Below are 11,793 nucleotides of genomic sequence, written 5' to 3'. Positions count from 1 at the left end.
ATCTTGTATGCCTTTTATCATGTGTGTAAATTCACCGTTCACTCTAAAATTAGAATTGGAGCCTATCCCAGCTTACATCGGGCGAAAGGCGGGGTACACCCTGGACAGGTCGCCAGTCCATCGCAGGGCCACACATAGACAAACATCCACTCACACCTACAGACAATTTAGAGACACCAATTAACCTAGCCTGCATGTCTTTGGATGGTGGGAGGAAGCCGGTGCACCCAGAGAGAACGGACACGGGTAGAACATGCAAACTCCACACAGAAAGGCCGGGGCAACCGCTGTTTGAACCTACAACCTTCTTGCTGTGAGGCGACAGTGCTAACCACTGCACCACAGCGCCGCCCTAGTGTACCTATGATACAGTTAATAAAAATTATGAATATTAATATTCGGAAATATTCATAAAACTCTCGTTTTCGGGGCACCACCTAAAATTCCGTTCGCCCAGGGCCTCAGGACTCCCTGGGTATGGTTTTAATAATTACACAATTATTCCTAGTGATCAGTTAGTAGTAATTGCTTAATCATTTCTATAAATCAATCAGTCAATCTCATATCGAAGGCCTAAATCCTCCGTCACAGTGACCTGGAGTCAAACATACACACACAGTTCCTGTGATTTAGGTGAAATGTATTAGCTAACTAAAGGTGAATATAAATGCGGTTAAATATACATCAAAGAAATAAACAATGACTAAACAAACAGAATGCAAACAATGAGAATGATGGGGTTCAAGGTAAATTGAGTTGTTCTATTGTGGGGAAGAATTTGATTCATAAGGAGCAAGATGACTTATAAGCGCACATTACAGGTCTCAAGCAGGAGTTACCTGTGAACAGATTGTGTCCTGTTTTGTACAAGAACAGCAGAGACAGATGTCACTTGTGATCGTTCAGCAGGCTGTTCTCTGTCTTTATTAAACAGAATTTATCTCTTTTTCCCTTCTTCACTTAAACCACGTTGACCATATTCCTTTTAACAAATTACACTTTTAGGTTCACATTACAGCATGTTAATGCATTAAACCCCTGGAATAACATATTTTACAAATGATATAAATGTACAAACTGGTACTATGACTCACACTTACTGCTGTTTACCAGCTCCAAAATCGTACACATCCAGTAGCTTTGATGCTGGTAAGCCTACTTTAACACCTCCTCGTCCTGAACGGCAAGCTATCCGCCCGGCGCTGCCACTCTTCGGGGGGGAGAGGGCGCAGAAAGGTCAATGCGAACCGAGAGTGAGTGCTCGGCCGGCGTGCTCCGGTCCGAGGCACGCCTCGCAGCGGGGACGGAGATCACCCAGCACGATGTAGCCCGTTCTGGCCGGCTTGCTGGAAGACATCGTTCATCTTGTTTTCCAGCTGGAAAGTCTTTTGCTCTTTAAACAAATCTGCTGCTCTTAGACAGCTCAGTGCTGAAACAATATGGGAGCCGATGGCTGGGTCTCACCGTTGTATATACAAGGTGCGGACGTAGGAGAGGCCCACGCTGTGGGTGGGCGTAGACTAAAATTCTCAGAAGGGGTAAACCCAATAGTGATAGCCTTAGAGGGCGAAGCCTATATGAAATAGAAAGGATCCCCTCTGACTATTTTACTTACATTTAACTCAATCCTTGGTTCAGGAGCTAGGAAAATTGGTTATTTAGCACGTAATATTTCTGTATCATATAATTTCTAAGAGTAGTATAACAGTGCTGGAACAAAGCATTAGTTACAACATGGATTAAATGCAGAAATGTTGGCGAGCACTGAAGATTAAAGGCACAACAAAATGAACTTACTTGTGGTTCCTTCTTTCTGACATAGTTTTTAACAAGAACAGGGTAATAATTACTCAATTGAAGTGGCGAGAACTACTAAGTAAGTTAAAGATTCATTTAATTAAAACAAGGTAATAGGCAAGTTCATAAGGAGACAATATTCATTTGTCCACACAAAGGAAGCGTCCTCCTCTGGTGTCTGGGTTTTCTCAGCAGTTTCACAGCTGGGTGTGAAAAGGGAGAGGGCATGTTAAGAGCACAAATTAATGGCTCTTTGGTGGGGTAGAGAGTCAAGACGGAAGAAGGGGGTCTTTGATGTCCGAGGTAATCTGAAGGAGGAACTTCGTTACCGTGGTTACCTGCCCTCTTGGTCTTGGGAGTGTTTAGAGGTCGTTTAGTTTATGGCTGCTGAGGTCCTCATAGCCTGCTTCAGGGTGAGGTTAGTCTCTGGACAAGGTTAATATTGTCATTTTAATAGTCATGCATAGAGTCTGTTATCTCAACTTCACCGGAGGTGGTAGGTTTTATGGCTGAAACTGCCCAAGCAGCACTTGGGAGTGGAGCAAACCTTTCACCCCCTCCTTTTGGGTACTTCAGCTGTCTGTTGAGGGTTGATATCTCAACCACCCCGCCTCTTTCTCTCAGGGAGAGACAAAGAGAATTTGGAAACTCCTTTTTTGGCATAAAATTATAAAAACAACACACTGGCTGGTCCACTACAAATGTGACGCTGTTTTGAACATTTTAGCTGATGTTCTTTATCATGACTTCATGTATCTTTTAAAAGAAGCAAACTCATCCACAGCAATACAACCAGCTGTGAATTACTGCAGTAAAGACTATAGTTTTAATAATCATCATTTCATTTTCAGGTGGCCATGGTCATTCATGCAACAGAGTGACTTACACTGACAGAAGCATCTGTGCTGTCAAAGGCTCATCAGTGGACATTTCTTGTACTTACAACAGTTATTACAGATATCAGATCTAAATTCTGGTTCAGTCCTGAACGTAGTCTTCAGTGGCAGAATCCCTCACAGCCTGAGGACCTTAGTGAAGACTCCCAGTATGCAGGTCGTGTTCAGGTCCTTGAAACAGAGAGAGGACGCTCCACTCTGAGAATCACTGACCTGAGAGAGAGCGACTCAGCTGAGTATCACTTCAAATTCACAGCAGGAAGCTTTGAATGGAGGAGTAGTTTACCTGGTACAACTCTGACTGTCACAGGTACTGATGAACACAAACTGTAACAGCACATTTAAACTATCTGATGACAAGTGAATGTGCTGAATAGTGATCCTGATGGGAAATAATTGGATGTGTGATTAATTGATTACATGATTGTCATAATGTTCTATTGTTTATATCTCTGTGTCTGTCTGTGTGTGATTCAGTTCCACATAAAGAACAAATATTTCTGTTTCTTCTTCACAGATCTCCAGGTTCAGGTGATCAGATCAACAGTCTACAAGAATTATACTGAGGCAGAGCTGCTTTGTCACAGCAGCTGTCGTCTACCTGATCGTCCTTCCTACGTCTGGTTCAAGAATGGACAGAAAATGGAAAGCGTGGAGACATCTTCTTATAAAGATCAGTTTTATCCCAGAGACATCATCTCCTGTGCTCTTAAAGGACGTGAGGATTTCCCCTCTCCTTCAGTGTGTGAGTTTAACGGACTGTTTCAGCGGCGTTACAATACAAATTAAAATTTCAGACACAAGTCTTCTTGGAATCTTCTAGATCTTAATATAAACACAGCAGCATTATTTATGGAAATTAAAAAAATACCACCAGTAGAAATCAGTATTCAGATACATGTTGTCAGGGACATGCACAGACATTTTGGTGGGCGGGGCCTCAAGTTAAAAAAGGGAACTTCTCATAATTATTTATTAAATATTTTTTAAACCAAACATTAAATATATTAACACAACTCTGACTTTCTTACCAAGTTTTTTTAATTCCCTCACACTCATGCAATTGTTTCTAGAAAATAATCAGTTCAAACAGAGACCGTGGTCTTCTTTAGTATTCACACACACACACACACACACACACACAGTAACTGATGGTGTCATAGACTTAGTTTCACATTTGAGGGAGGGCTGTCTGTATCATGTAAAGATCTATCAGCATACAACAAACTAATAGAATGGATAGTTATTAGATGAGGAGACTACGATCAAAATGATGAAGTTACTGCTTAAGTCAGGAAACTTTCTGGCAGCTGCTCAAGCCCCTTTTAATGTCTATGTGTGCACGTGCCTGCATGTTGTGATTTAACTCATAACTCTTATGTCAAATTTCTGAGATTCAGGAATATTAGACGTATAACATTTTCATTAAGACAGGATGCATATTGTTAGTCTGTAACTTAAAATTTTTCATGGTAAAGCTTTAAAATGGAGTTACCAGTCTCTGAAGATTTGTTGCCAACAGACTCGACAGACAGACGGTCTTTAGTAGTGGTAAATCTGAAACACATAAGTGCTGCTACGACCACTGACAAATTGTGTTTTTGAAAATACCAAATGATTAGATCAGTTTCAACAAACAGGATTCAGACCTGGGACAGATCCAGAATCAGCACTATGGACATCCACTTTGTCAAATACTAGAGAATCAAAAAGAACAAACAGAGAAATTTATGAAAATAGTCAATCGTCTATAACATAGTCTAGCATTTCAGTAATTCATGTTTATACCTTCACAGATGCTCTGAAGCTTCCCTCTGTGTCAGTGAGTCCCTCTGCTGAGATAGTGGAGGGCAGTTCAGTGACTCTGACCTGCAGCAGTGATGCTAACCCAGCAGCTAAATACACCTGGTACAAGGAGAACCAAACTCTGCTCAGTGAAGAACCACAGCTTGTCTTCAGCTCCATCCAGTCCTCTGACTCTGGAGAGTATTACTGTGCAGCTGAGAACCAGCTGGGGAGAGGACAACTAAATACATCATTAATGTGAAATGTGAGTGGAACAGTTTATTTAAATATAACAAACAGCTTATTAAATATATCTTTGCAGGAGAAAATCTTAGCAGTAGTGCAATCTGGACTCAGTGCTGTCAACGTGGAAGAGAGAGTGAACACTTTATTAGCAGGAGGAACTCAGAAACAGCAGGTGGAGTTGGAGCAGGCCTCAGTTACATCCAATCATCAGTACTTCTCATCCTCTTTTAAACTGAATTTAGATTTCAGGTCTGTGTGTAACAAACGGTCTTTCTGAAATTGTATAGAAACATAATAATGGAAAACTCCCTATAATAATCTCCTCGACACAATGTGATTCTTTAGAGGACATATTTTTATTTTATTATGATTATTTTATTCTTTGGATTATTGCTTGACTGATTTGATTTAGGATTCATCCTGAAGGTGGCCACTATACAGCTCTTCAAATCATTTCACAGTAAGGCTTGAAAAACGTGAGTTTAATATCTTGCCAGTTGTGTGTAGAAAACCACAGGAGGTCAATCACCTGTTTCTCAACATGCCTGACACTGTGTTGAAAGATGTGATGTCTCTAGTGCTTTGCCAACCAAATGGACATTGCACACAGCTCCCCTCTAAGTAAAGCCATGTAAGTTGAAATAACTCGCACTTGCCAAAATTAAAAAAATTCTGCCCACATCACTCCTAACGGCAGCTGCTCCAGTCCAGGGCTTCAAACGCTAATGGAGACACTGAAGGTTGATGCTTCTTTAATACACTTAACGTTCCTACTTCTGAGTTTCGTAATTAAGATTTATTTTACCTAAAATGAGCCATCTGATGTTAGCTAGCTGATAGTCCACACTACTTTTCACCACTTGCCTATATCATTTTGGATTAGTTATTGTAGAGATACATTTTGACATCAATATACAGTTCATTATTTCATCAAATCTTTTGTGAGTCTTTTTACAATAAGCAAGTCATATGTTTTCACTCTGGAACTCAGGAGTTTTACCTGGCTAGGTACAGTAAATGTTAAAAACCAGGTTTGTTATTTCAAATGGATTCAGTTTCAGTTTTATTTATAGAACGCCCAATTCATAGGAAAAGTCATCTCATTGCATTTTTTATGTAGAGCAGATGTAGACCATACTTTTCATATTACTGAGACCTAAAAATTCCCAATTCCCCAACAATGTATGACTACTGCTTTACTGAGTGTAGATTACATTTCATTCATAGTCAATATGAGCAAGAGCAAAGGAGACATTTGCTAAGAAAGAGTAAGTTGAAACTTGAGACAGTTTGAACTAAACTTAAAATAATAAGAATTAGGAATCAGAGATGATAATGCAGACTGCATTATGACAGTGTCTTTGGTTCTGGTTCAGCATTGTGTGGGTCTGTGTTTGAGCGGTCATGATGGTCTGCTGCTGTGTGCTGGTCTGACTTTCTGGCAGGTTTTTCTAGAATACTTGGTGTCACCTGACAACAACAGTTGTTGTGTGTTATGGGGCACCCATCAACTGGTGTAATAAATGTGATTTATCATCATCTACAGACTGAAGACATTAGTTCAATAAGCAAGGATATATTAAGCATTGTAAGATTTTAGTTCACTGAAGCGTGTGCCTGCACGTGACCTGGGGAAAAAGTCCTAAAATGCCTAAAAACAGGCCTGTAAACAAATATTGACAAGTTGTCTCTCTTTTGTCCACAGATGCTCCAAAGCTTCCCTCTGTGTCAGTGAGTCCCTCTGCTGAGATAGTGGAGGGCAGTTCAGTGACTCTGACCTGCAGCAGTGATGCTAACCCAGCAGCTAAATACACCTGGTACAAGGAGAACCAAACACTGATTCAGGGACCAGAGACATTTATCATTTCACCTCTATCAGCTCTAAGGACAGCGGGATCTACCACTGCAAGGTTGAGAATGAGTATGGCCAGATCAACTCCACATCTGTATCCATAGATGTCCAGTGTAAGTACAAAACATCAGCAAAGCGCTTCCACATACAATGTGTTTAATTACAGATAGTGAATGTTAATGTGAGTTTATGAGCTCGTTAACGTTATCATGTTCTAAAGTAGCATCACAGGGGTTTAAAGGATCATTTCAGATTATTTAATGCTAACTTATAATATAGTCACATGCCATTTGTACGTTAAAATAGTTTTTGGTCACTAATCATTCCTCCTGGTGAAGAAGAGATACCTTCGTAGAGCAACATGCATTTCAGAGTTCACATGTAGCGAATTTGAGGCTTCAGCAGTCTGAGTTTCATGAATAACTGTAACTTCCAAAATTACAGTTGTTATAGTGCAAAATTTCCTTTTGGTGTTTGTTCAGACAGTGAATCTTTGCTGAGCTGCAGCAGAAGGTTTAGCCCCATTGGTGTCCTGACGTTACTCTGTCATTCACGCAGCGTTCCATACACATTGTTTTTTAAATGTTATCCAGCGACAGGTTATATATTTTTGTAATTCCACTGATGTCCACTGTCTGCCGAGGGTTTGCCCAGTGAAAAAGTTCAATGCAGTATTTCCACAGACTGCAGCTTCCAGCAAAGGAGAAGAGCAGAGCGGCACAGTCTGAGAAAATATTGGACATTGGCTTTGCTCCGAGCTAACATTTAATATGTCCAGACAGAAAGTAGACATCTGTGAGGTCAACAAAATGCTTTTTAAGACGCAAGCTGCTGCTGGATAACAACGTAAACGTTTTGACTTATCTTCTAAGGCTCCTTCCACAACTGTCGTTTGGTTCATTTGGTCCAGACCAGGGAAAAAATGATCCACTGTTGCGTTCCTGATCTCAGCAGAGTTCGATTGGCAGCTTTCACATCAGCCTAAATGAACCGAACTAACCAACACGTCCTCTTACCTAAATGACAAACTAGGTCATTTGTCAGTGCCTTCTAAAACTACATATATAACCGTCGTAAAGTACCAGTCCAGCGACAGGCTTACCAGACCTTAACTACGTTATGTAAGTCACATGACTGATGTCACATAAATCAAGAGATTTAACTGACGTGACATAAGTCACATGATGTAAGTCCAATACATCATGTGACTTAACTCACATGAGGTAAGTCAGTAACACTATTTAACTTGAACTCAAATAATAACACTGACTTGGTGTCACATGGGACTTGAATGCTCGTCTCCTGTTCTTCCTTTGCTACCGTCATACGGCCACTAGAGGTCTCAGCCACAAAAAAAGTAAATATGAGTCAAACAACATATTATGGTTGCTTTTCTGGTGAGGACAGACTGGTACTAACTGGGCAAACGCATCAGAGTTTGTTTAACTGGACCAAACAGGTTAAGTATGAAAGAACCCTGTTACTGTAGACCACAAACCAAATCATGGAGTAACATGAAGCGTGCTGAGGACACAAATAGGGCTTTGGGGGGATATTTCCTGATAGTAGTTTTTTTTACTGAGACACAACACTGGCAATAAGCCTACTCACAACTACCAAATCTTGTTTTCCTTAGTATTTCTATACATGTTCTCCCCCAGATGCTCCAAAGCTTCCCTCTGTGTCAGTGAGTCCCTCTGCTGAGATAGTGGAGGGCAGTTCAGTGACTCTGACCTGCAGCAGTGATGCTAACCCAGCAGCTAATACACCTGGTACAAGGAGAATGAAGACTCACCAAAAGCATCAGGACAGAACTTCACCATCACTGACTTCAGAGCTGAACACAGTGGGAATTATTACTGTGAAGCCCAGAACAGAAGAGGACGTCATAACTCCACCTTACATCTGATTGTTGTGGCAGGTACGTTTTTACCTGGCTGATTAACAGAAGACGATCTCCTGGCAAAGTGATGAACAAATTCTGCTAATGAGGTCCAGCACAGTTTATCTAATAACTGTCTATCTCCATTTCTAGAGAAATCCTCAGTGATAATAAATATCATCAGGTTGACTCTGGTGGTTGTGACGCCGATTGCTCTGCTTTTTTTCTGTCTGTGGATGAGGTGAAATAAGAATATAAGAATTAACCAGTTCCATCACTGATCTTTTACTTTGAATATTTTCTTTCATAGTTTTGAGTTATAGATCAAAATGTTTATTTATGTTTGTTTTTTGATTCAGGAATAGGAAAACTCTGAGCTACACCGCTGAACCAAATGAACCCATAGAGACTATAGAGGTGAGAAAGCTGCTGGGCCACAGTGACAGAACTTACTCTACCAAAGTATATTAATTTGTTGGCTTATACATTCAGAGGCAAAGACAAATTTGAGAGAACAGTTTTGCTTTAAACATGTCTGGGTACATTTTAATATAAAATGTAATTATTAAAATTCCATTTATGAGGCCTTAAGAGGACTCTCATCTTGTTTTCTCTCCCAATCAGTTGGACTCTGGTCCTGATTGTAGGACTGAGTGAACTCCTCAGCCTTGAACCAGAACTGTATGTGACTTTCTCTGATACAGTCAAACCAGAGGGGAGTCACCTGGATGGAAACAGAGAGAAGTACAACATTGTAGCAGTCCAGTGGAGGACGTGGATACATTAAACTTCAACTCCATCAACATGTTCAGTTGTAGACGTCAGCCGCAGCATGTAGCAAAATATTTAAATAGAATGTAGCTTTAGTTTTACCTGTGCAGGGACATTACATTAAGCACAGGATTTAACTCAGAAAAATGTTTTTTTCTGAAATACTGCCCTTTTATGTCACACCTGTCCTAGCATTGAATACCAATAAAGTCTGTTCAAAACAGACACATCAAACTCGAAGCTAAGTAAATCACAGCATGTACAGTCTATATTTAAACAGTGAAATCAAACAGAAGCCCAGCTCTATCACAGTTTGCTAGTGTTGCAGTGGCTGAATAAACAACTCTGCAGTTTGATCATCATTTCAGTTTCCTCTCACTGCTGCAGAGGGCGACAGTGTACAGAAAGTTTTGGATTTATGTTTATTATTCAGAAAGAAAAGTTTGTAATTATCATTAATGAATAAAAATTATTATTTCTTACAAATATCCTAAAATAAGGATCATTTCTTGGTTGAGAAATTGTATAAAATGCTTGTGCACCTCAGCCTAAAATGAGGTTCTGGGAAAGTTAGGACAATTTTCTAGTCTGCAAAGGTTTATAAATACAGACCCTGTCCCATCATACCAATAATATGTCTTTCATAGAGATTGAAGAGATTAATCTCCATCCTGTGTCTTCACAGTATAATGAAATGTGTTGCTTTCATAGGAAAGTCTTGCTGGCAGCAGCCAAAGCAACACATCTCTCTGTCTCTCACTTTAAGATGTACTTTTACACTTTTTCTGTGATCAGCAACATTATTAGACATGGAAAACACAGTGAAGTGACATCCATTATTTTCTGAGATTTACTGTGTAGTTTTCAAGAATAGCATGGCTATAAGATAGATAAGATTATTTATCTGGAGGGAAATTGTTGTGCAGCAGTTGCAATGCAAAATAGGAACAAATGCAAATATAATTAGTCCAAACACAATATATATAGATGTGTGTGTGTGTAGGCTATGTATTATCCATACTATATGGACATAGGCCTATTTTAGGGGGGCTGAAGCTATACCCTACAACCACAGGGTCTGAAAATAAGTAGTTTTTTGTCTGCCACTCAGAAATTCTATCTGCCACTTATTAAATGTATGTGCTAAATAAAGAAATAGCCTTCAGCTAATTGAGGAATCATTTAATGTTAATAATGTAATTTAATGTTTAATCTTTTTATGTATGCATGCACAAAGGACTCAAGTCTTTTATATCTCCACCTTACTAAACAACCAGGTGATTCAATTGAAGATGCACAATCAAAATATATCATTACTCTTTATGTCAGCCACGATAACAAAGAAGCACATTAGACAGGCACAGAGTAAAATAGGTTGCTTGATGAGCAGTGGAGGAGAAGTCACTTTATAATAATTCAACAGAAAGATAATTTGGGTGAAGTCATGGCATTAAATAATATCATATAACGTTCACCAAAGAGTAGGCTATTATCCAGCTCAATTCAAAGCCCAACGTTCAACCACCAGTGAATGAGTCCTTATCCCACTTCCAATCTCCTCAAGAGTCCACAGCTCAAAGAAACCCTCCACTTCCCAGCAAGGAAACAAAAAATACTGAGTTTCAATTCAAAAGTTTGCCAAACGAAAATAAAAGCAAGTGCTGCCTCTAGTGTCTAATAGACAAGCTGAGTGATTGTCCGACAACACCAGAGTTACTTTCCGTAGATCGGCCGCTGCTGCTGGTAAGCAGCGCACTGATTGGCACTCAGGACGCACTGGTTGTCACTCAGGACGCACTGGCTGGCACTCAGGACTCACTGGTTGTCACTCAGGACGCACTGGCTGGCACTCAGGACGCACTGGCTGGCACTCAGGACTCACTGGTTGTCACTCAGGACGCACTGGCTGCCACTCAGGACTGTGCTTCTTCCGGACTCGTGAGTTTGGTTGGAAACGCCACCACAGGTATTTCCTGAGCTGACTGTACTGAAGCTGTGTGCGTGTATAGCGTGTGACGCAGGCACGTGCGCCGATCCCTGAACTAATGTGTCTTTCTTTTCTTTCCCTGTCCCTCAAAGTGGCTGATAGCCTGAAGGTGTCATTCCCTGCCCCTACCCCACACCATATCTTGCAATTATGAGAAAAGAAGCGGTAGCCTAAATATGAGAAAGGTTAAGGAAGCTTATCATCGCTGAACAAGGCCTATAACCTTTACTGAAAGGACAATAATTGCGCTATTAGATTTAATCTGCTTTTATTTCCTTCTCTGTATGAGACACTGGGAATTACTGATGTTATTTAATGTGGATGGCATTATTATTAGTAGCCTATGTCTACATTGCACATACAGTATAATCTGTCTCAACAATGACTGCGGTCAAGCCAGCCCCGCTTTGTTTTGTGATGTGTTTTCTAGGCATTACGGTCACAACAGGTCTCAGCAGATTTCTAAATAGTGAGCTTCTGGTGAACATGATGTAATATTCAATATGTGTGGCAGAAATGAAAGGTGGAATGGAATAATTAAATAAACGGTATTATAAATATCTAAAAAATGTCTGAT

General features: G+C 40.2%; 1 protein-coding gene and 1 long non-coding RNA gene across 4 annotated transcripts; both read left to right on the top strand.

The window, feature by feature from the left end:
• The first annotated feature begins 2,944 nt into the window (after nt 1-2,944).
• Nucleotides 2,945-6,965, top strand: LOC119884466 (sialoadhesin-like). The gene is made up of 3 exons (XM_038694873.1): nt 2,945-3,003; nt 3,211-3,438; nt 6,430-6,965. Exons 2-3 carry the CDS (start codon nt 3,336-3,338, stop codon nt 6,678-6,680), a joined length of 354 nt encoding a protein of 117 aa, XP_038550801.1. The 5' UTR covers nt 2,945-3,003; nt 3,211-3,335; the 3' UTR covers nt 6,681-6,965.
• A 1,470-nt stretch (nt 6,966-8,435) lies between these two features.
• On the top strand, nt 8,436-11,793 carry LOC119884467. 3 transcript variants are annotated; one of them, XR_005441020.1, is made up of 5 exons: nt 8,436-8,497; nt 8,612-8,699; nt 8,818-8,875; nt 9,083-11,195; nt 11,309-11,793. It is a non-coding gene; the product is annotated as an uncharacterized LOC119884467 (long non-coding RNA). The 3 variants fall into 3 exon arrangements; XR_005441018.1 differs by having other exon boundaries at nt 9,083-11,793; XR_005441019.1 differs by having other exon boundaries at nt 8,483-8,497; nt 8,824-8,875; nt 9,083-11,793.

Source organism: Micropterus salmoides, unplaced genomic scaffold, assembly GCF_014851395.1.
Source record: "Micropterus salmoides isolate LMB-PRFRI ecotype aquatic unplaced genomic scaffold, ASM1485139v1 Ms_hic_scaffold_348, whole genome shotgun sequence".
Lineage (NCBI taxonomy): Eukaryota > Metazoa > Chordata > Actinopteri > Centrarchiformes > Centrarchidae > Micropterus > Micropterus salmoides.
This window is presented reverse-complemented; position numbering and strand designations above follow the sequence as displayed.